The 20,793-nt window shown below is 45.5% G+C and overlaps 1 protein-coding gene across 2 annotated transcripts in view; it reads left to right on the top strand.

Annotated features, from left to right (window-relative positions):
• Positions 1-20,793, top strand: part of LOC139577531 (cadherin EGF LAG seven-pass G-type receptor 1-like) — an 82,833-nt gene that overhangs the window by 57,014 nt on the left and 5,026 nt on the right. The window contains exons 9-30 of one of the 2 annotated variants that reach the window (XM_071404574.1): positions 5,186-5,352; positions 5,636-5,821; positions 5,970-6,083; positions 6,191-6,365; positions 6,987-7,128; positions 7,526-7,646; positions 7,753-7,936; positions 8,801-8,902; positions 9,101-9,195; positions 9,311-9,520; positions 10,902-11,085; positions 11,255-11,407; positions 11,790-11,997; positions 12,740-12,907; positions 14,301-14,427; positions 14,530-14,730; positions 16,673-16,847; positions 16,962-17,074; positions 17,175-17,254; positions 17,362-17,488; positions 17,712-17,837; positions 19,139-19,266. In XM_071404574.1, the coding sequence (XP_071260675.1) occupies positions 5,186-5,352; positions 5,636-5,821; positions 5,970-6,083; positions 6,191-6,365; positions 6,987-7,128; positions 7,526-7,646; positions 7,753-7,936; positions 8,801-8,902; positions 9,101-9,195; positions 9,311-9,520; positions 10,902-11,085; positions 11,255-11,407; positions 11,790-11,997; positions 12,740-12,907; positions 14,301-14,427; positions 14,530-14,730; positions 16,673-16,847; positions 16,962-17,074; positions 17,175-17,254; positions 17,362-17,488; positions 17,712-17,837; positions 19,139-19,266 (3,286 nt within the window). Of the gene's footprint in view, positions 1-5,185; positions 5,353-5,635; positions 5,822-5,969; positions 6,084-6,190; positions 6,366-6,986; positions 7,129-7,525; positions 7,647-7,752; positions 7,937-8,800; positions 8,903-9,100; positions 9,196-9,310; positions 9,521-10,901; positions 11,086-11,254; positions 11,408-11,786; positions 11,998-12,739; positions 12,908-14,300; positions 14,428-14,529; positions 14,731-16,672; positions 16,848-16,961; positions 17,075-17,174; positions 17,255-17,361; positions 17,489-17,711; positions 17,838-19,138; positions 19,267-20,793 lie in introns of both variants that reach the window. The other variant, XM_071404573.1, reaches the window with a different exon arrangement.

The following is a 20,793-nucleotide window of genomic DNA, read 5'->3' as shown; positions in this document are numbered from 1 at the left end:
ACTATTACAGACTACAAAGGTAAGCACAGCCGCATGCTGCCCAGTGACACGAGCCTACCAGACGAGCTAAATCACTTCTAGCTCGCTTCGAGGCAAGCAACACTGAGGCATGCATGAGAGCATCAGCTGTTCCAGACAACTGTGTGATCACGCTCTCCGTAGCCGACGTGAGTAAGACCTTTAAACAGGTCAACATTCACAAGGCTGCGGGGCCAGACGTGTGCTCAGGGCATGTGCTGACCAACTGGCAGGTGTCTTCACTGACATTTTCAACATGTCCCTGACATTTTCAATAGACCCACTCCAATTTGCATACCGCCCCAACAGATCCACAGATGATGCAATCTCTATTGCACTCCATACTGCCCTTTCCCACCTGGACAAAAGGAAAACCTACGTGAGAATGCTATTCATTGACTACAGCTTAGCGTTCAACACCGTAGTACCCTCAGAGCTCATCACTAAGCTAAGGATCCTGGGACTAAACACCTCCCTCTGCAACTGGATCCTGGACTTCTTGACGGGCCGCCCCCGGGTAGTGAGGGTAGGTAGCAACACATCTGCCACGCTGATCCTCAACACTGGAGCCCCTCAGGGGTGCATGCTCAGTCCCCTCTTGTACTCCCTGTTCACCCACGACTGCATGGCCAGGTACGACTCCAACACCATCATTAAATTTGCAGATGACACAACAGTGGTAGGCCTGATCACCGACAACGACGAGACAGCCTATAGCGAGGAGGTCAGAGACCTGGCCGGGTGGTGCCAGAATAACAACCTATCCCTCAACGTGACCAAGACTAAGGAGATGATTGTGGGCTACAGGAAAGGAGGACTGAGCACGCCCCCATTCTCATCGCCGGGGCTGTAGTGGAGCAGGTTGAGAGCTTCAAGTTCCTTGGTGTCCACATCACCAACAAACTAGAATGGTCCAAACACACCAAGACAGTTGTGAAGAGGGCACGACAAAGCCTATTCCCTATCAGGAAACTAAAAAGATTTGGCATGGGTCCTGAGATCTTCAAAAGGTTCTACAGCTGCAACATCGAGAGCATCCTGACTGGTTGCATCACTGCCTGGTACGGCAATTGCTCGGCCTCCGACCGCAAGGTACTACAGAGGGTAGTGCGTACATCCCAGTACATCACTGGGGCTAAACTGCCTGCCATTTAAACTGCCTGCCCTTTAAATTGTTAAAGACCCCAGCCACCCCAGTCATAGACTGTTCTCTCTACTACCGCATAGCAAGCTGTACCGGAGTGCCAAGTCTAGGACAAGAAGGCTTCTCAACAGTTTTTACCCCAAGCCATAAGACTCCTGAACAGGTAATCAAATAGCTACCTGGACTACTTGCATTGTGTGCCCCCCCACCCCTCTTTTACACTGCTGCTACTCTCTGTTTATCATATATGCATAGTCACTTTAACTATACATTCATGTACATACTACCTCAATTGACCCGACCAACTAGTGCCTGTATATAGCCTCGCTACTGTTATTTTTCACAGTCTTTTTACTGTTGTTTTTATTTCTTTACTTACCTATTGTTCACCTAATACCTTTTTTGCACTGTTGGTTAGAGCCTGTAAGTAAGCATTTCACTGTAAGGTCTACACCTGTTGTATTCTGCGCACGTGACAAATAAAGTTTGATTTTATTTGATTTTTGACTCTGGGATGCTGGCCTTCTAGGCAGAGTTGCAAAGAAAAAGCCATATCTCAGACTGGCCAGAAAAAGAAAATATTAAGATGCCTAGAAGGTCAGCATCCCGGAGTCGCCTCTTCACTGTTAACGTTGAGACTGGTTTCCATGACTAAACCAACTAGGCTCGTAATTTAACAATTGTATCTGTATTTACAGATGGCATACACGTTTGTTACTAAGGCACATGAAAGTTTACATGTTCCAGAAGGCATTTCTGCCCCAGAAACTAATTTTGATAAAATATCTAAGTTTACGTACAAATTGCACTCTTGTGTGTCACATTTGTATATCATTGATTGTCAATCCTTGCATCCATAGCTCTTTCTATGAATTTGTGAGTGATTAAATTACATGGGGTGGGAGATTATTTAAAAAAACATTTTTTACTTTAACTACAGGTACCATAGATCTGAGCAAATAGCTGTAAGTAGCAGTAGAAGTTTTGTTGTCAATTAGGGTAGGGATGGTCGGGTCGGGGCGATTAGAAATGATGCAGACAATGATAGATAGATCCTTCAATCTATCTGTAATATTAAAGCTGATCTACCCAAATTAAATAAATAAAACACGTCAAATAGCTTTATGTTTTCAGAAGGTTTAGTTTGACCCAATTCATAGAAGCACTTTAAAAGTACACAGTGAGTGTAAACTCTGTGGCAACCAATGACCTGGCGGGATGTCTCTATATGTCTCAGGTTAATTACTGGGCAATATCTAGGTGTGTCCACGTGTGTGTGTGTTTCTCAATCTCATCATAATCAATGTTCTTACGAGAATGTGAAACTGAAGATTTGTGTAGTATGTACATTTTTCAAATGTTATTACATTACAGCCTTATTCTAAAATTGATTAAATTGTTTTTTCCCCCCCTCATCAATCTACACAAAATACCCCATAATGACAAAGCAAAAACAGGTTTTTAGAAATGTTTGCAAACTTTGGCAGCGATTACAGCCTCGAGTCTTCTTGGGTATGACGCTACAAGCTTGGCACACCTGTATTGGGGAATTTCTCCCATTCTTCTCTGCAGATCCTCTCAAGCTCTGTCAGGTTGGATGCGTAGTGTCGCTGCACAGCTATTTTCAGGTCTCTCCAAACATGTGAAATCGGGTTCAAGTCTGGGCTCTGGCTGGGCCACTCAAGGACATTCAGAGACTTGTCCCGAAGCCACTCCTGCGTTGTCTTGGCTGTGTGCTTAGGGTCGTTGTCCTGTTGGAAGGTGAACCTTCGCCCCAATCTGGAGCAGGTTTTCATCAAAGATCTCTCTGTACTTTGCTCCGTCCATCTTTTCCTCGATCCTGACTAGTCTCCCAGTCCCTGTCACTGAAAAACATCCCTACAGCATAATGCTGCCACCACCATGCTTCACCGTAGGGATGGTGCCAGGTTCCTCCAGAGTTCAATCTTGGTTTCATCAGACCAGAGAATCTTGTTTCTCATGGTCTGAGAGTCCTTTAGGTGCCTTTTGGCAAACTCCAGTGGGCTGTCATGTGCCTTTTACTGAGGAGTGGCTTTCATCTAGCCATAAAAGCCTGATTGCTGGAGTGCTGCAGAGATCCTTGTCCATCTGGAAGGTTCTGCCATCACCACAGAGAAACTCTGGAGCTCTGTCAGAGTGACCATCGGGTTCTTGGTCACCTCCCTGACAAAGGCCCTTCTCCCCCGATTTCTCAGTTTGGCGGTCAGCTCTAGGAAAAGTATTGGTGGTTCCACACTTCTTCCATTTAAGAATAATGGAGGCCACTGTGTTCTTGGGCACCCTGCTGCAGAATGTTTTGGTACCTTTCCCCAGATCTGTGCCTCAAAACAATCCTGTCTCTGAGCTCTACGGACAATTCCTTTGACCTCATGGCTTGGTTTTTGCTCTGACATACACTGTCAACTGTGGGACCTTATTTAGACAGGTGAGTGCCTTTCCAAATCATGTCCAATGAATTGAATTTACCACAGGTGGACTCCAATCAAGTTGTAGAAACATCTCAAGGTTGATCAATGGAAACAGGACGCACCTGAGCTCAATTTCGAGCCTCATGGCAAAGGGTCTGAATACTTATGTAAATAAGGTATTTCTGTTTTTAATTTTTGATACATCTGTAAAAAAAAAAAATGTAAAAAACTTTTTTCACTTTGTCATTATGGGGTATTATATGTAGATTGATGAGGATATATTTTTTTTAATCAATTTTAGAATGAGGTTGTAGCGTAACAAAATGTGGAAAAAGTCAAGGGGTCTGAATACTTTACGAATGCACTGTATAACAAACAGTTTCATGATTGTGAATCACAATAATAGGGTCATTAAACCGATTCAGTGCCTTTTGAGAAGTAAAACTTTGGATTTCACCTCATTTTTAAATTTTGTCATAAAGAGCACATGTTCAACAATAAAAAAATGAGTTTTCTCATCTCAAGAGATTAAATGAAAAAGTACTATAGTAAGTGCCTATTAAGTGCCAAATAAAGTAACAGGGTTGACCGTAACAGGGATGACGATTTCTTATTAAATCAGCCATAAATCCCCTTCTGACAGGGGGTATGGAAATGTGTTGTGTGCAATAGGGAGTGGCAATTGAAGGCAAGCTTCACAAAAAAAAGGAAATTGTTAAAACATTTGTAGCTTGTCTATCTACGAGTAACAGGGTTGACAAATTATGCTCGACCGGCTCAGTTTTCCACCACAAACACCAGGAAATGGACAAAAAGAGTAGAAACAGCTCACCTGCTTTTGACTGTTAAATGTTCATCTTTCTTTTTATTTATTTTTAATTTTTTAATGAATAGTTTCACCATATTAAAACAAGAGTTCATGTCACTTAACAGGGTTAACCTTAAAGGACAGATGTAAGTAAATCAGTAATCACAAAATAATTATAATCTTCAGAAATTACTTTGTCAAAGCAACAAAATAACTAGGGCTTTACAATGATGGTGAAACCTGGAGAAATGTTGTTATTAAGTGGTTTAATAAATTCTTCCTAGAAGTGACACAGGGTTGATGGAGGGACATGTCAAAATGCTGAACATTGGCACTTTAGCAAGTCTTTATTCATTAAAAAAAATCGAATTTATTGAATTGTCCTTGTGGTCTATATTAAAGGGCACTTCATTTAATATAACAGGCGTTTACAAATTCAACATTGGTTTACAATTTCTACAATTTCTATAATTTCTACCTTTTCTAAAAGGCACTCATTTCGTGGAATGACCCATCAATCACCATTTCACGGGAAGCAATGAACAAGTACAGACTCTATCCACAACTTTTACTGCTGAGCTCATCGTCTGCAAGATCATACACACAGAAGAACTACCTGTATGGCAATGATGTAATGATAGCCCCTGGATGTGTTGCCATGGATTTGTAGTCAGGATTTAGTCAGGCTGTTTGGAACAAGCCTAGAAAGGACCTAGTCAATAAGTAAAAGTTTACTGGTTATTGGTTCTCCAACTGAAGTGTCACTATCTGTTTCCCTTCCTCCAGTCATGCCCTCCCCGCAACACTTTGACGGCCATGCACTGGTGTGGTGGCGAGAGCCAGAGGTCACCATCAGTGTGCCCTGGTACATGGGCTTGATGTTCAGAACCAGGCAGAGCTCTGGCACCTTGCTGCAGGTCAACGCTGGGGACTTCTCCAAGATACACCTCCTGGTGAGTGGAGCGGGGTAGCCCAGTGCCTACACCACACCCAGGGCCTTCCTCCATGTTATTAATGCCGGGTAAAGGCTAAGATAATGCTATGATAAGGTTAAGCTAATGCGATGATAAGGTTAAGCTAATGCTATGATAAGGTTAAGCTAATATGCTGGCGTTAAATGACTCAACTTCATGTTCTCTCTTTCTTGTCACCTCCCCTTTCTTTCATGTCACCCTCCTCTCTCTCCCTCTTTCTCTGCCATCCATCTGCTTTCTCTCACCATCTTCCTGACTCCAGATCAGCGGCAGACATGTGCGTTTCCAGGTGTTCCTGGGGGTGAAGCGGGTTGCCCTGCTGGACTTCTCTCAGGTCAGGGTAAACGACGGGGAGTGGCACCACGTCCTGGTGGAGCTGAAGAGTATCAAAGACGGGAAGGACATCAAATACATGGCACTGGTATCACTGGACTACGGCATGTTCCAGGTACTCACTGCCTCACTGGCTGGCAGCACCGTATTTGTGTGTTTTGTAGTAGTGTTTGTGAATGTAATGGATGATCTAGTGTAATATGGTATGTATGCACAATACACATGGTCTCTGCAAGTGCTCTATGGGTGGGTGCGTTCCACAGAGGTCAGTGGAGATAGGCAACACGCTACCAGGCCTGAGGCTGAGGAGTCTGTTTGTGGGGGGGCTGAGGAAGAAGGATGGGACGGTCCAGAGCGGACTCAAGGGCTGCATGCAGGTGAGCCTCACACACACCATGTAACTGTACCGTACTCATCTTTGGAAAGCGAAATCAGTCGACGCCAACACAGCACTGATGGTCCTCTTACTCTCCTATGTTGCCAGGGCGTGCGGATGGGCGAGACGTCCACCAACCTGGCCAACGTCAACATGCTTCAGGGTCAGAAGGTCAGAGTGGAGGATGGTTGTGAGGTAGCCAACCCCTGCACCCCTAACGTCTGCCCTGAGCACAGCCGCTGCACCGACAACTGGAGCTCACACACCTGCATGTGCCACCCCGGTAAGCCCCCCGGACGGGACCCACTAAAATAGTTTTAGTAGGGTGTCTATCTACTCCGCCCAGTGGGTCAAAAAACACGCTTTGGTGTTGACATTTCACTTCCTTATATTATAAAATACATTTTACCAAGACAAATATGATGTTCTGTTCTGAATCGTTCAGTGGGGTCTTTATCCGTCATTTCATTTTTAAATATTTTTTTATTTCACCTTTATTTAACCATTTCATTGACAGTATATCCAAATAGTCAGATTTCATAACTTAATACGTCCGATAATGAGCACCGAGCTCTGTTGACATAGCGGTACAGGTTTCTCATAATAACCTTTTGAGGATTATATGAAAAGTGTATACTCAAATATGAAAATACTACATGTCATGTCTCAAAATCGATATCCATCTTACCTCTATATTGTTTTATGTCCTGCGGGGTTCAAGAAGAAAGATGAAAAGTTCAACAGGTTTTTTCTCTGGCCTCCATTGATTTAGTCACCCTAATTCTAGCCATCCAAAAGGGTACAAACATCTCTTATGATAGAGACATGAGGTTTGGACTATCGGTTGTTTTAGAGGATTATTCACCCATTGGTCAAACAATGCGTTAATATAATTTTTTCCCAGGGTACTTTGGGAGGGACTGTGTGGACGCGTGTTTCCTGAATCCCTGTCAGCATGTGTCCACCTGCGTCCACCAGCCCAGCTCCCCTCACGGCTACGGCTGCCAGTGTGGTCACAACTCCTACGGACAGTACTGCCAGAACAAGTGAGTACCGACACTGATCTAAGGACAGTTTAGTTTTTTTAGTTTTTGTCTTTTTAGAATCCGTTTTTTTAAACCCCCACCTGCTGTGAGTCAGTGCCAGTTCTGATGTTTCTGGAAAACAATTCACTTTGTTTCAGAGCTTACCCCAGTAACCCCACTTAACCCCTACCGTACCACTCAGCACATTCCATCAACCTCTGTAGTAATTTGGTTTTGTAAACTGTTGCCCCTTGGCTTTGGTATTCGTTGGTGTTAAACAGATTTATAGTAGTTTTGGCATTGGCTTAGCATATTTCAACTCCCTAATGATTCGCTCATGGTTTTCATCGGTGCATCCTTGCTTGCTATGATAAACAGGTTTCTAAGTGGAATAACACATAGTTGTGTTGTTCTCCAGAGCCAACCTGCCCTGTGCTCGCGGATGGTGGGGGAACCCTATCTGTGGCCCCTGTAACTGTGATATCAGCAAAGGTTTCTACCGAGACTGCAACAAGACCACTGGGGAGTGCCGCTGTAAGGTACGGAAAAGTATTAACCACACCTAGTCTCTTCTGGGCATGTGTTCTAGCTGTCTCCATTCCCTCCTGTATTGCATGCTCAGTTCACGCTCTCTCCTGCCTTCAGGATAACTACTACCGGCCCGAGGGAGGGGACACTTGCTACTCCTGTGAGTGTTTCCAGCTTGGCGCCATGTCGCGCTCCTGCCACCCCCACATGGGCCAGTGTCAGTGCAGGACCGGCGTGATCGGGCGCCAGTGTAACCGCTGTGACAACCCCTTTGCCGAGGTCACCTCCAGCGGGTGCATGGGTAAGGAGCTTACTAACTTTTACTAACGCATCTTACTAACTAATTCTCTCCCTGACCCTGATCCTGACCCTAACTCATTAGTTCCCTGAACCCAACCCTTACTAACTCACTGGCTCCTTGACCCTGATCCTGACCCTAACTCATTAGCTCCCTGACCCTAACCCTTACTAACTCGTTGGCTCCCTGACCCTGATCCTGACCCTAACCCTAACCCTTACTAACTCATTCGCTCCCTGACCCTGATCCTGACCCTAACTCATTAGTTCCCTGACCCTGATCCTGACCCTAACTCATTAGCTCCCTGACCCTAACCCTTACTAACTCATTGGCTCCCTGACCCTGATCCTGACCCTAACTCATTAGTTCCCTGACCCTGATCCTGACCCTAAGTCATTAGCTCCCTGACCCTAACCCTTACTAACTCATTGGCTCCCTGACCCTGATCCTGATCCTGACCCTAACCCTAACCCTTACTAACTCATTTGCTCCCTGATACTGATCCTGACCCTAACTCATTAGCTCCTTGACCCTAACCCTTACTAACTCATTAGCTCCCTGACCCTGATCCTGACCCTAACTCATTAGCTCCCTGACCCTGATCCTGACCCTAACTCATTAGTTCCCTGATCCTGACCCTAACCCCAACCCTTACTAACTCATTGGCTCCCTGACCCTAACTCATTGGCTCCCTGACCCTAACTCATTGGCTCCCTGACCCTGACCCTAACTCATTGGCTCCCTGATCCTGACCCTAACCCCAACCCTTACTAACTCATTGGCTCCCTGACCCTGACCCTAACTCATTGGCTCCCTGACCCTAACTCATTGGCTCCCTGTGCTTGGTTGTTCTAATTTCTTCACCAGTTGTATATGAGGGCTGTCCCAAGGCCTTTGATGCAGGGATCTGGTGGCCAACGACCCAGTTTGAACAACCTGCTGCCATGAAGTGTCCCAAGGGATCCACTGGTAAGCACAGAAACCCTTTTCAGAATGGGAAAATGGATTGGAAATGCAGACATTTCATTGAAATTTGACCAGACTATACTGTTCATACTGTTGTTATTCTGTGTCAGCTAAAAGGCAATAGAGGTCAACAGAGAATCGTCACAATCAGTCCTGCTCTTCCTTACCCTTCTCTCCCCATGTCTTTCTCCTCCCCACTAGGCACGGCCATCCGCCACTGCAGCGATGAGAATGGCTGGCTGCCTCCCAATCTCTTCAACTGCTCCTCTATCACCTTCTCTCAGCTGAAAAAAGAGGTATGTCTTGATTTAACCTTTATTCAAACCAGGAAGTCCCACTGAGAGTAAAACCCTCCTTTATCATTGAGACACCTGTCTGACCTCTGACGTCTCCCTGACCTCTGGCCTTCAGGACGAGGAGTTGCACCTCAACAGCTCCAGGATGGATGGTGAGAGGTCAAAGGGCATGGCCAGCATGCTGCGGAGCGCCACCAACCGCACGGAAGACCTCCAGGGCAACGACGTGAAGACGGCCTACAGCCTCCTGACCCGCCTGCTGCAGTACGAGAGCCAACAGCTGGGCTTCGACATGGCCACAACAAGAGACATTCACTTCCATGAGGTGGGCCTCTGGAAACATGCTTCAACTAGTGTTGAATGTTAAGTGCCATTCGGTGCCTTGTAGTGGTCTTTCTCAGCTCTCAAATAATGTGTTGAGCTTGAAATGATAAGATAGACAGGATAGTTGTGGAGTTAGCTTGTTCATTGGCCTTAGCAACACTGCTACTTACAATGACGTCAGGAACTCATACACTCTTAGAAAAAAGGGTTCCAAGAGAGTTCTCCGGCTGTCCCCATAGGATAACCATTTTTGGTTCCAGGTAGAACTATTTTGGGTTTCATGTAGAACCCTCTATGGAAAGGGTTCTATATGAAACTCAAAAAGGTTCTACCTGGAACCAGAAGGGTTCTACCTGGAACCAAAAATAGTTATTCAAAGGGTTCTCCTATGGGGACAGCCGAATAACCATTTTAGGTTCTAGATAACACCTTTTTTTCTAAGAGTGTAGAAATATACCCTCAAATAGTTCTCTATCATATGTTTACCCTAAATGTTCACTCACAGTTTTCGGAGACTCGCTCAAAGTTTTTATTTTTATTTTTATTTTATTTAACTAGGCAAGTCAGTTAAGAACAAATTCTTATTTTCAATGACGGCCTAGGAACAGTGGGTTAACTGCCTGTTCAGGGGCAGAACGACAGATTTGTACCTTGTCAGCTCGGGGATTTGAACTTGCAACCTTTCGATTACTAGTCCAACGCTCTAACCACTAGGCTACCCTGCCGCCCCGAATGAATGACCCACATTGTTAAGCTCAACTGCTTAAGGATCCTACTAGCTTTAAGTCGCTAATAGTTTCCACAAATCCTGCTTATAGCTGGTGGTACCGGTTTGCTAAGAGCCTGTTTTCCCAGTTGGAGATTTCTCCCCCTATAGAAAATGTGATCTAGAGCCTATTATGTGTAAGTAATACAGCGTAATGATTAGCATGTTCTCTATGAGCTTTATTAAGGCTATGACCATACTGGGTGCTGATGGCTAACAGTGTGCATTCTTGGCACCAGCCCTAGCTCTTTGGGATGTGTTAGATACCAGAAGGTGCATCTGGAAGGGTTTAAGGGGTCAAGAACCAATTAGAAAAAAGTGTATTGGGTGATTGAACCAATGGGAGTAGCAGTTCCCCCAGGGGTGGTGAGATGATGTGTGTACAGTGACCGCCCACCCCCCCCCTTCCTTTATAGGACAGTTCTCCTTTCCTTCTATTGTTTTCTTCATTTATCTCTGTTCTGTTGGCATTGTTTTCACGTGCTTCATTTAGGATATATGATACCGATTATGCATTCTGTTTGTCTCTGATGTATACTGGCCACACAGGCCAATACAGAGTAGTGCATAGTATAGATGTGATATAGGTGTATGACATGCCCTGTTAATGTTCTAGAACATGGTCCGAGCGGGCAGTGCCATCCTGGACCCTGCTAACAGAGGACACTGGGAGCAGATCCAGCGTTCCGAAGGTGGCACAGCTCTACTACTGCACAGCTTTGAGGAGTACGCCCAAGCCCTAGCCCAAAACATGAGGAAGACCTACCTGAAACCTTTTACTGTTGTCACGGAAAACATGAGTGAGTCCATCTGCAGTGCAATGACACAATTATTTTGTTGCTGTAACATAATTTTCATGACTAATTAATGCACAGTAAGGTTACATTGTGCATTTCAAACAACCTACCACCAATACCTCTTGTGGAGACAAGCATCATTATCACACATTCTCTCTCTCTGTGCTCACAGTTGTTTCTTTGGATTACTTGGACCCGTCCAGGCCAGAACGGACAAACATCCCGCATTTCCAAGAGATCCAGGAGGCCTATTCCAAAGAAATGGAATCTTCTGTCCGCTTCCCAGAATTCCCAACACAGCAAGAGCAGCCAGAGGAGGTTAAAGGTGGGATTAAAGTAGTAGTACAGCATAGACATTTTGTGGTTCGTTACGTCACTTTCACAATGTAAATAGTCAGTTAATTAAAGAGGCAATCTGTGATTGTGACATACATTTTTTTACTTTTAAATTATTGATATACACTCATTCATTATTGAAGATTATAACTTAAAGACTCTCCATTCTCATCTTTCAACTGTTCGCTAAAACAATGGCGCGGTGGCCACTTTGTTATTGTTTCAACTGCAGATTGCCCCTTTAAGTCTGAGCTGTTGTACTGTATAAACAGTTGGTCAAGTTTTTCAACCAGTCTGGTAGAGTTTTTTTATGTGAGAATCATTCATTCATTCATTCATTGTCATAGTATCGGTTTCAATCGTTATAGCAGTCTCGATAGCAGCAGCCACAGACGCAACAGCCATAAACGCGCCCCCTGTCCAGGCTGAATCCACTACCGTGGGTCACCAGGTGTCTGCCAAGAAAATGCGTCGTCACGCTGAGGTCCCAGGCCCTCTCCCTGTTGCCGTGGTGATCATCTATAGGACCCTGGGACAGCTACTGCCTGAGAACTACGACGTTGATCGCAGGAGCCTGAGGTATTGTTTACCACTGGAAATGCTGGGTTTGGTTTTTGCCTAGTTTTCCTTGTGATAGATGTTTTTATGCTACCTCACTATAGGCCAGGGATGTGGCTATAGGGCAGGGATATGCAACTTTGAAAGGCCGCAGTGGCTCGTGGGTCTGTGTACCCACATCCACACCTAGCGAACAAAACATTTTAGCGGCCCTCTTGACAGCGGAGAGAAAAAATTATTCTTTAATTTCCTGCAATTCTTAAAATGTTGCCATGGGCTTAGAGAAAAGTGTGCAGTTTTAAAGCAAGTTTACTGCATTTCTACACATTTTGCCATAGGGCGGACAGAAGATTTAGCAATTTTTTTATAACAAATTTCATGCAATTCTACAAATTTTGCAATGGGGCAGAGAGAAAACTTTGCAGTTTTTAATATGGTAACTTAGTACTACTAACAAAATCAATGGGGCCCTCCGATCAGTAATTTGACCATGATTACTACAACTTTAGACAGCTGTCTAGACTACTGTATCAATCAACAACAAAAAATGACCTGACATGGGCTAATTGAGTGACTGTCAGTGACTAACATACCAACGGGAAAAACTGCTGCTACACAACCACATTTGTTTTTTTGGGGGGGGTTGATATGCAGGCCACCATTTGCCCTGCTATAGGCCCTTGTGGAAAGTCACTCTCGACATGAACATCTCTTGGATGACTAAAGTCAATGTAAGCATAAATGTGTGTGTGTGTGTGTTTAGACTCCCCAAGCGGCCCATCATCAACACACCTATTGTGAGCACGGTGGTCTACAGCGAGGGGGTGCACTCGACCACTCTTCTGGCACAGCCCATCACACTCGAATACACACTACTGGAGACAGAGGAGAGGACCAAACCTGTCTGTGTCTACTGGAATCATTCCATCCCGTAAGGAAAAGCATACCTATCAATACTCTTACTCAAATTGTACATTTAGAATGGAGTTAGATTATGTTCAAGAACATACAGTACCTGTCAAAAGTTTGTACACACCTACACATTCAAGAGTTTTTCTTTATTTTTACTATTTTCTACATTGTATAATAATAGTGAATACATCAAAACTATGACGTAACACATATGGAATCATGTAGTAACCAAAAAAGTGTTAAACCAAAATATATTTATATTTTAGATATTTCAAAGTAGACACCCTTTGCCTTGATGACAGCTTTGCACAATCTTGGTATTCTCTTAGCCAGCATCACCTGGAATGCTTTTCAAACAGTCTTGAAGGAGTTCCCACATATGCTGAGCACTTGTTGGCTGCTTTTCCTTCACTCTGCGGTCCAACTCTTCCCACACCATCTCAATTGGGTTGAGGTTAGGTGATTGTGGACCAGATGGGATGGCGTATCGCTGCAGAATGTTGTGGTAGCCATGCTGGTTAAGTATGCCTTGAATTCTAAATAAATCACTGACTGTGTCACCAGCAAAGCACCATCACACATCCCCCTCCATGCTTTACGGTGGGAACCACACATGCGGAGTTTCTTTGCAGCAATTCGACCATGAAGGCCTGATTCATGAAGTCTCCTCTGAACAGTTGATGTTGAGATGTGTCTGTTACTTGAACTCTGTGAAGCATTTATTTGGCCTGCAATTTCTGAGACTGGTAACTCTAATGAACTTGTCCTCTGCAGCAGAGGTAACTCTGGGTCTTTCTTTCCTGTGGGGGTTCTCATGAGAGCAAGTTTCATCAAAGCATGGTTTTTGCAACTGCACTTGAAGAAACTTTAAAAGTTCTTGAAATTTTCCGGATTGACTGACCTTCTTGTCTTAAAGTAATGATGGACTGTCATTTCTCTTTGCTTGTTTGAGCTGTTCTTGCCATAATATGGACTCATTCTTTTACCAAATAGGGCTATCTTCTGTATACAACCCCTACCTTGTCACAACACAACTTATTGGCTCAAACGCATAAAAAAGGAAAGACATTCCACAAATTAACTTTTAACAAGGCACACCTGTTAATTGAAATGCATTCCTGGTGACTACCTCATGAAGCTGGTTGAGAGAATGCCAAGAGTGTGCAAAGCTGTCATCAGGGCAAAGGGTGGCTACTTTGAAGAATCTCAAATATAAAATATATTTTGATTTGTTTAACACTTTTTTGTTTACTACATGATTCCATATGTGTTATTTCATAGTTTGATGTCTTCACTATTATTCTACAATGTAGAAATAGTAAAAATAAAGAAAAACCCTTGAATGAGTAGATGTGTCCAAACTTTTGACTGGTACTGTAAATCATATAAAACAATATCTATTTTGGGTCCAGGTTTCAAAGAACGGGAGGCTGGTCTGCCAAGGGGTGTGAGCTGGTGTTCAGGAACAGAACCCACATCAGCTGCCAGTGCAGTCACATGTCCAGCTCTGCTGTGCTCATGGACATCTCCAAGAGAGAGGTACCACCCGAGCCCCCTACCAAACATTCAGTTATGGTGACTCAGCTTATGTTAACTTCTATTATTTGATCTTACCCCTGGCCGTGTTTTGGCCCTCCTCAGCAAGTAGAGGTCCTGCCCCTGAAGATCATCACCTACACCACAGTGTCAGCCTCGCTGGTGGCCCTCCTCATCACCTTCCTCCTGCTGGCCATTCTCCGGAAGCTCCGCTCTAACCTCCACAGCATACACAAGAACCTGGTGGTGTCAATCTTCCTCTCCCAGCTCGTCTTACTCTTCGGAATCAACCAGACTGAAAATGCGGTGAGGCCCTAGCACACAACCCTGAGGCACACCCGAAAGACACTTTATTTTGTCTTATTGCATTATTATATACTGTCGACTTGTCGATATACACTACATGACCAAAAGTATGCTCGTCGAACATCTCATTCCAAAATCATGGGCATTAATATGGAGTTGGTACCCCACTTCTCTGGGAAGGCTTTCCACTAGATGTTGGAACATTGCTACGGGGACTTGCTTCCATTCAGCCACAAGAGCATTAGTGCAGTTGGGCACTGATGTTGGGCGATTAGGCCTGCACGCAGTCAGCTTTCCAATTCATCCCGAAGGTATTCGATGTGGTTGAGGTCAGGGCTCTGTGCAGGCCAGTCAAGTTCTTCTACACCGATCTTGACAAACCATTTCTGTATGGACCTCGCTTTGTGCACAGGAGCATTGTCATGCTGAAACAGGAAAGGGCCTTCCCCAAACTGTTTCCACAAGGTTGGAAGAACAGAATCGTCTTGAATGTCGTTGCATACTGTAGCGTTAAGATTTCCCTTCAGTGGAACTAAGGGGCCTAGGACGAACATGAAAATCAGCCCCAGACCATTATTCCTCCTCCAACAAACTGTACAGTTGGCACTATGCATTGGGGCAGGTAATGTTCTTCTGGCATCCACCAAACCCAGATTTGTCTGTCGGACTGCCAGATGGTGAAGCGTTATTCATCACTCCAGAGAAAGCGTTTCCACTGCTCCAGAGTACAATAGCAGCGAGCTTTATACCACTCCAGCCGACGCTTGGCATTGTGCATGGTGATCTTCGGCTTGTGTGCGGCTGCTCAGCCATGGAAACCCATTTTATGAAGCTCCTGACAAACAGTTATTGTGCTGACGTTGCTTCCACAAGGAGTTTTAAACTCGGTAGTGAGTGTTGCAACCGACGACAGATGTTTTTTTAAGAGCTATGCGCTTCAGCACCTGGCCGTCCCGTTCTGTGAGCTTATTTTGCCTACCACTTCGCGGCTGAGCCGTTGTTGCTCCTAAACGTTTCCACTTCACAATAACAGCACTTACAGTTGACCGGGAAGCTCTAGCAGGCCAGAAATTTGACAAACTGACTTGTTAGAAAGGTTGCATCCTATGACAGTGCCATGTTGAAAGTCACTGCGCTCTTCAGTAAGGCCATTCTACTGCCAATCTTTGTCTATGGAGATTGCAAGGCTATTTGCTCGATTTTATACACCTGTCAGCAACGGGTGTGGCTGAAATAGCCAAATCCACAAATTTGAAGGTGTGTCCACATACTTTTGTACATATGGTGTACCTGGAGTCTAACCCCACCCAACCCTTCCCGCCGGGGAAAGGCTATTCTGTGCCATATCTGCCAGGGAACCAAGGCCATTTTCAAGGGCACCAAGGCCATTAACCAAAATAGCCAATTAAATTGATTTGAAAACCGAAAAACAGTAGCTATTCTGTTAAGAAAAACATAAGTGTATGTAAATAAATAATTAGCCTACATGTCAAAGTGCGTAGGTGATAGCCTATGCGTATTGGCTACAGCCTGCACTGTCCAGGCCAATGCTGACATGAGGAAGGCTAGTCCCCCTTGAGGTCATTTAGCAGACACTCTTATCCAGGGTGGCTTACAGGAGCAATTCGAGATAAGTGCCTTGCTCAAGAGCACATCAACAGATTTGTCAGTTAGTTGGCTCGGGGATTCAAACCAGCAACCTTCGGATTACTGGCCCAACACTCTTAACAGCACTGCTAAGTGGCTTTATCTTTGATAATAATAGTTCTGTGTCTGTTTGGCAATGTGTGGATTTGGCCTCAGCCATTGCATTGTGTTCTGTTGTTATAGATTAGCAGTTACTGAACCAGACTTAGTTCACAGACAGCTTAAATAACAATTAGCACAGTTGGCTTTCAAAACAGTGGCTTTAATCATCTTTCCCTACCTCTCTGTCCCTCAGTTCATGTGTACAGTGGTAGCCATCCTGCTCCACTACTTCTACACGTGTGCGTTTGCCTGGATGTTGGTGGAGGGCCTCCACATCTACCGCATGCTGACTGAAGTCAGGAATATCAACCATGGCCGCATGAGGTTTTACTACGTCATTGGCTGGGGCATTCCTGCCATTATCACCGGTGAGTGAGAGACACACGCATGCATGCATGCAAAGACAGAGAGGGACACAGATGCATTGAAACAACATAATCTGGAAGCACATGCGCACTGTGTATGTTTTTCCTCTCTTGTAGGCCTGGCAGTAGGATTGGACCCTGAGGGCTATGGGAACCCAGACTTCTGTTGGCTTTCTGTCCACGACACACTCTTCTGGAGTATCGCTGGGCCCATCGCTATAGTAGTACTGGTGAGTGTGTATGTAGACGCTGTTTATTTGTTGGACTATACTGGATTGGTTCTGGCCAGTGGATTATGTAATTCATCTCCATCTCATGTATCTCCCATAGGTCAACATTGCTTTATTCTTCATGGCCGCCAAGGCCTCATGCGGAAAGAGACAGTGGACATTTGAGAAGTCTGGAGCAATGTGAGTACTTCGAGACAGGATAACCATGTAGGGTTAGAAAATAGTTAGCACGTAGCATACCATGTTGGCTGGATTCCATTCAAACATAACAAACATTTCCTCTCCAGCTGTTCCCTACATGTAGCCTTCCTCCTCCTGCTGCTCCTCAGTGCTACCTGGCTCCTGGGCCTCATGGCGGTCAACAGTGACATCCTCTCCTTACACTACCTCTTCGCCATCTTCAACTGCCTTCAGGTACTTGGTTTTTTGGCTTGTCAAAAACAGTGCTTCAAAAAGCCTTACTGTGGTTATATTTATCTGATGTGCAATTATCCATCCATATCTCTCTCTCTCTCTCTCTCTCTCTCTCTCTCTCTCTCTCTCTCTCTCTCTCTCTCTCTCTCTCTCTCTCTCTCTCTCTCTCTCTCTCTCTCTCTCTCTCTCTCTCTCTCTCTCTCTCTCTCTCTCTCTCTCTCAGGGTGTGTGCATATTCTTCTTCCACTGTGTTTTCAACAAGGAGGTGAGGACCAACCTAAAGAACATCCTCACAGGGAGGAAATCCATAGTGGAAGAGCCTACTGCCACCCGCTCCACTCTCCTCACAGTGAGTACACTCCAGTCCATAGTGGAGGACCCTACTGCCACCCGCTCCACTCTCCTCACAGTGAGTACACTCCAGTCCATAGTGGAGGAGCCTACTGCCACCCGCTCCACTCTCCTCACAGTGAGTACACTCCAGTCCATAGTGGAGGAGCCTACTGCCACCCGCTCCACTCTCCTCACAGTGAGTACACTCCAGTCCATAGTGGAGGAGCCTACTGCCACCCGCTCCACTCTCCTCACAGTGAGTACACTCCAGTCCATAGTGGAGGAGCCTACTGCCACCCGCTCCACTCTCCTCACAGTGAGTACACTCCAGTCCATAGTGGAGGAGCCTACTGCCACCCGCTCCACTCTCCTCACAGTGAGTACACTCCAGTCCATAGTGGAGGAACCTACTGCCACCCGCTCCACTCTCCTCACAGTGAGTACACTCCAGTCCATAGTGGAGGAGCCTAATGCCACCCGCTCCACTCTCCTCACAGTGAGTACACTCCAGTCCATAGTGGAGGACCCTACTGCCACCCGCTCCACTCTCCTCACAGTGAGTACACTCCAGTCCATAGTGGAGGAGCCTAATGCCACCCGCTCCACTCTCCTCACAGTGAGTACACTCCAGTCCATAGTGGAGGACCCTACTGCCACCCGCTCCACTCTCCTCACAGTGAGTACACTCCAGTCCATAGTGGAGGAGCCTACTGCCACCCGCTCCACTCTCCTCACAGTGAGTACACTCCAGTCCATAGTGAAGGAGCCTAATGCCACCCGCTCCACTCTCCTCACAGTGAGTACACTCCAGTCCATAGTGGAGGAGCCTAATGCCACCCGCTCCACTCTCCTCACAGTGAGTACACTCCAGTCCATAGTGGAGGAGCCTACTGCCACCCGCTCCACTCTCCTCACAGTGAGTACACTCCAGTCCATAGTGGAGGAGCCTAATGCCACCCGCTCCACTCTCCTCACAGTGAGTACACTCCAGTCCATAGTGGAGGAGCCTACTGCCACCCGCTCCACTCTCCTCACAGTGAGTACACTCCAGTCCATAGTTAAGTGTAGTATGCCTGTACATTTATGTTGAGAAATTAGTTATGAGTTGTATCGGGCGGCAGGCAGCCTAGTGGTTAAGAGCACTGGGCCAGTAACCGAAATGTCACTTGTTTGAATCCCCGATCCGACTAGTTGAAAGATCTGTCAATGTGCCCTTGAGGAAGGCAATTAACCCTAATTGCTCTTGTAAGTCGCTCTGGATAAGAGTGTCTGCTGAATGACTACAATTTTTTGTTTATTACTTCTTTGTGTCCCCAGCGTTCATTGAACGCTAAGCATTCGTACACAGAGGAGGACAGTCTGTACCGCACGGCCATCGGAGAGTCCACTGCCTCTCTGGACAGCACAGTTATATCAGTCCGCAGCTTCAGCAGAAGCCAGGCCAGGTGACTTACTGGGTGGGAACTGGGTTCTACTTAGCTAACAGATTGTGCCGGGCTAATGTGATGCTGTATTAGCCGTTACAGGTTAGGTGCTGTTTGGCGTAGCACAGATAATGTTCTATCAACCTTAACTTGGCGATACTTCCTCAATTCCCAACATGGAAGACAACAAATGTCTTCTAAACGTCCATGTCTAGTTGCAGGGACTTGGTTTGAATTTAGAAAATTCTCCATGAAGTAATCCAACAATGTGTATGCCGCCATCTTGTCTATTTCAAATCTTCTCTCATTGATCGAGACAGGTGATTGTCATCATGACATGCGTCACTTTGGAGTGGACCCACCTGTCTCAATCAATGAGAAGATTTGAGATAGACAAGATGGTGGCGGACACGTTGTTATACTACTTAAAGTGGAACTGACAGTGCCTTCACTACTTTGCAGATATGAAACAAACAGATAATCATAATATCAGTCCAAAAATATCAAATACCCAGTTTATACTACAAAATCAACTTCATAATAGGTTTGAAAAATAGGTTCTATTTGACAAAAATATTCCATGATGTAGAGTACGGCATTGTTGGCAGAATAAATAGATATACAAATCACCATTACATTTATTGGTAGTCAAAAAAATATTGCTCTCAGGTTGTAAATCACAGCTGTCCATATTTTGCTGCCTCCACCCATTCGGGATGCACTTTTTCAGTTTCAATTACTCAATATTTTGGATAAAAACTGACAAATTTGGCCTCCCGGGTGGCGCAGTGGTCTAGGGCACTGCATCGCAGCGCCAGCTGCGCCACCAGAGTCTCTGGGTTCGCGCCCAGGCTCTGTCGTAGCCGGCCGCGACCGGGAGGTCCGTGGGGCGACGCACAATTGGCCTAGCGTCGTCCGGGTTAGGGAGGGTTTGGCCGGTAGGGATATCCTTGTCTCATTGCGCTCCAGCGACTCCTGTGGCGGGCCGGGCGCAGTGCGCGCTAACCAAGGGGGGCGGGTGCACAGTGTTTCCTCCGACACATTGGTGCGGCTGGCTTCCGGGTTGGAGGCGCGCTGTGTTAAGAAGCAGTGCGGCTTGGTTGGGTTGTGCTTCGGAGGACGCATCGCTTTTGACCTTCGTCTCTCCCGAGCCCGTACGGGAGTTGTAGCGATGAGACAAGATAGTAATTACTAGCGATTGGATACCACGAAAATTGGGGAGAAAAGGGGGTAACATTTTTAAAAAGAAAGAAAAAAAAAAGAAAAAAAACCTGACGAATTTAACTAAGGCTGTTATCCACAGTTAACATGCATATCTCGTAGTTGTCAATTAAATGTATTTGGCATCGATCAAATGGGCGGGCAGGCATTTTCCACGCAGTTTTCCACGTCAAAACGTGGGTTGGGACAAGCATGCATTGGCTGGCAAGCTGCAGAAGGCGAGCAGGCTACTATTTCCCATTGTTTATCAGTGAAATTTTTATGGCCAACTACAAACGGAAAACATTTCAGAGAGTTTATCTACTCTTGCCTCATTAGATTTTAGTT

This window comes from Salvelinus alpinus, chromosome 6, assembly GCF_045679555.1.
Source record: "Salvelinus alpinus chromosome 6, SLU_Salpinus.1, whole genome shotgun sequence".
NCBI classification, from domain to species: Eukaryota; Metazoa; Chordata; class Actinopteri; order Salmoniformes; family Salmonidae; genus Salvelinus; species Salvelinus alpinus.
Note: the sequence above shows the minus strand (reverse complement) of the source record. Positions and strands in the feature narration are given on the sequence as shown.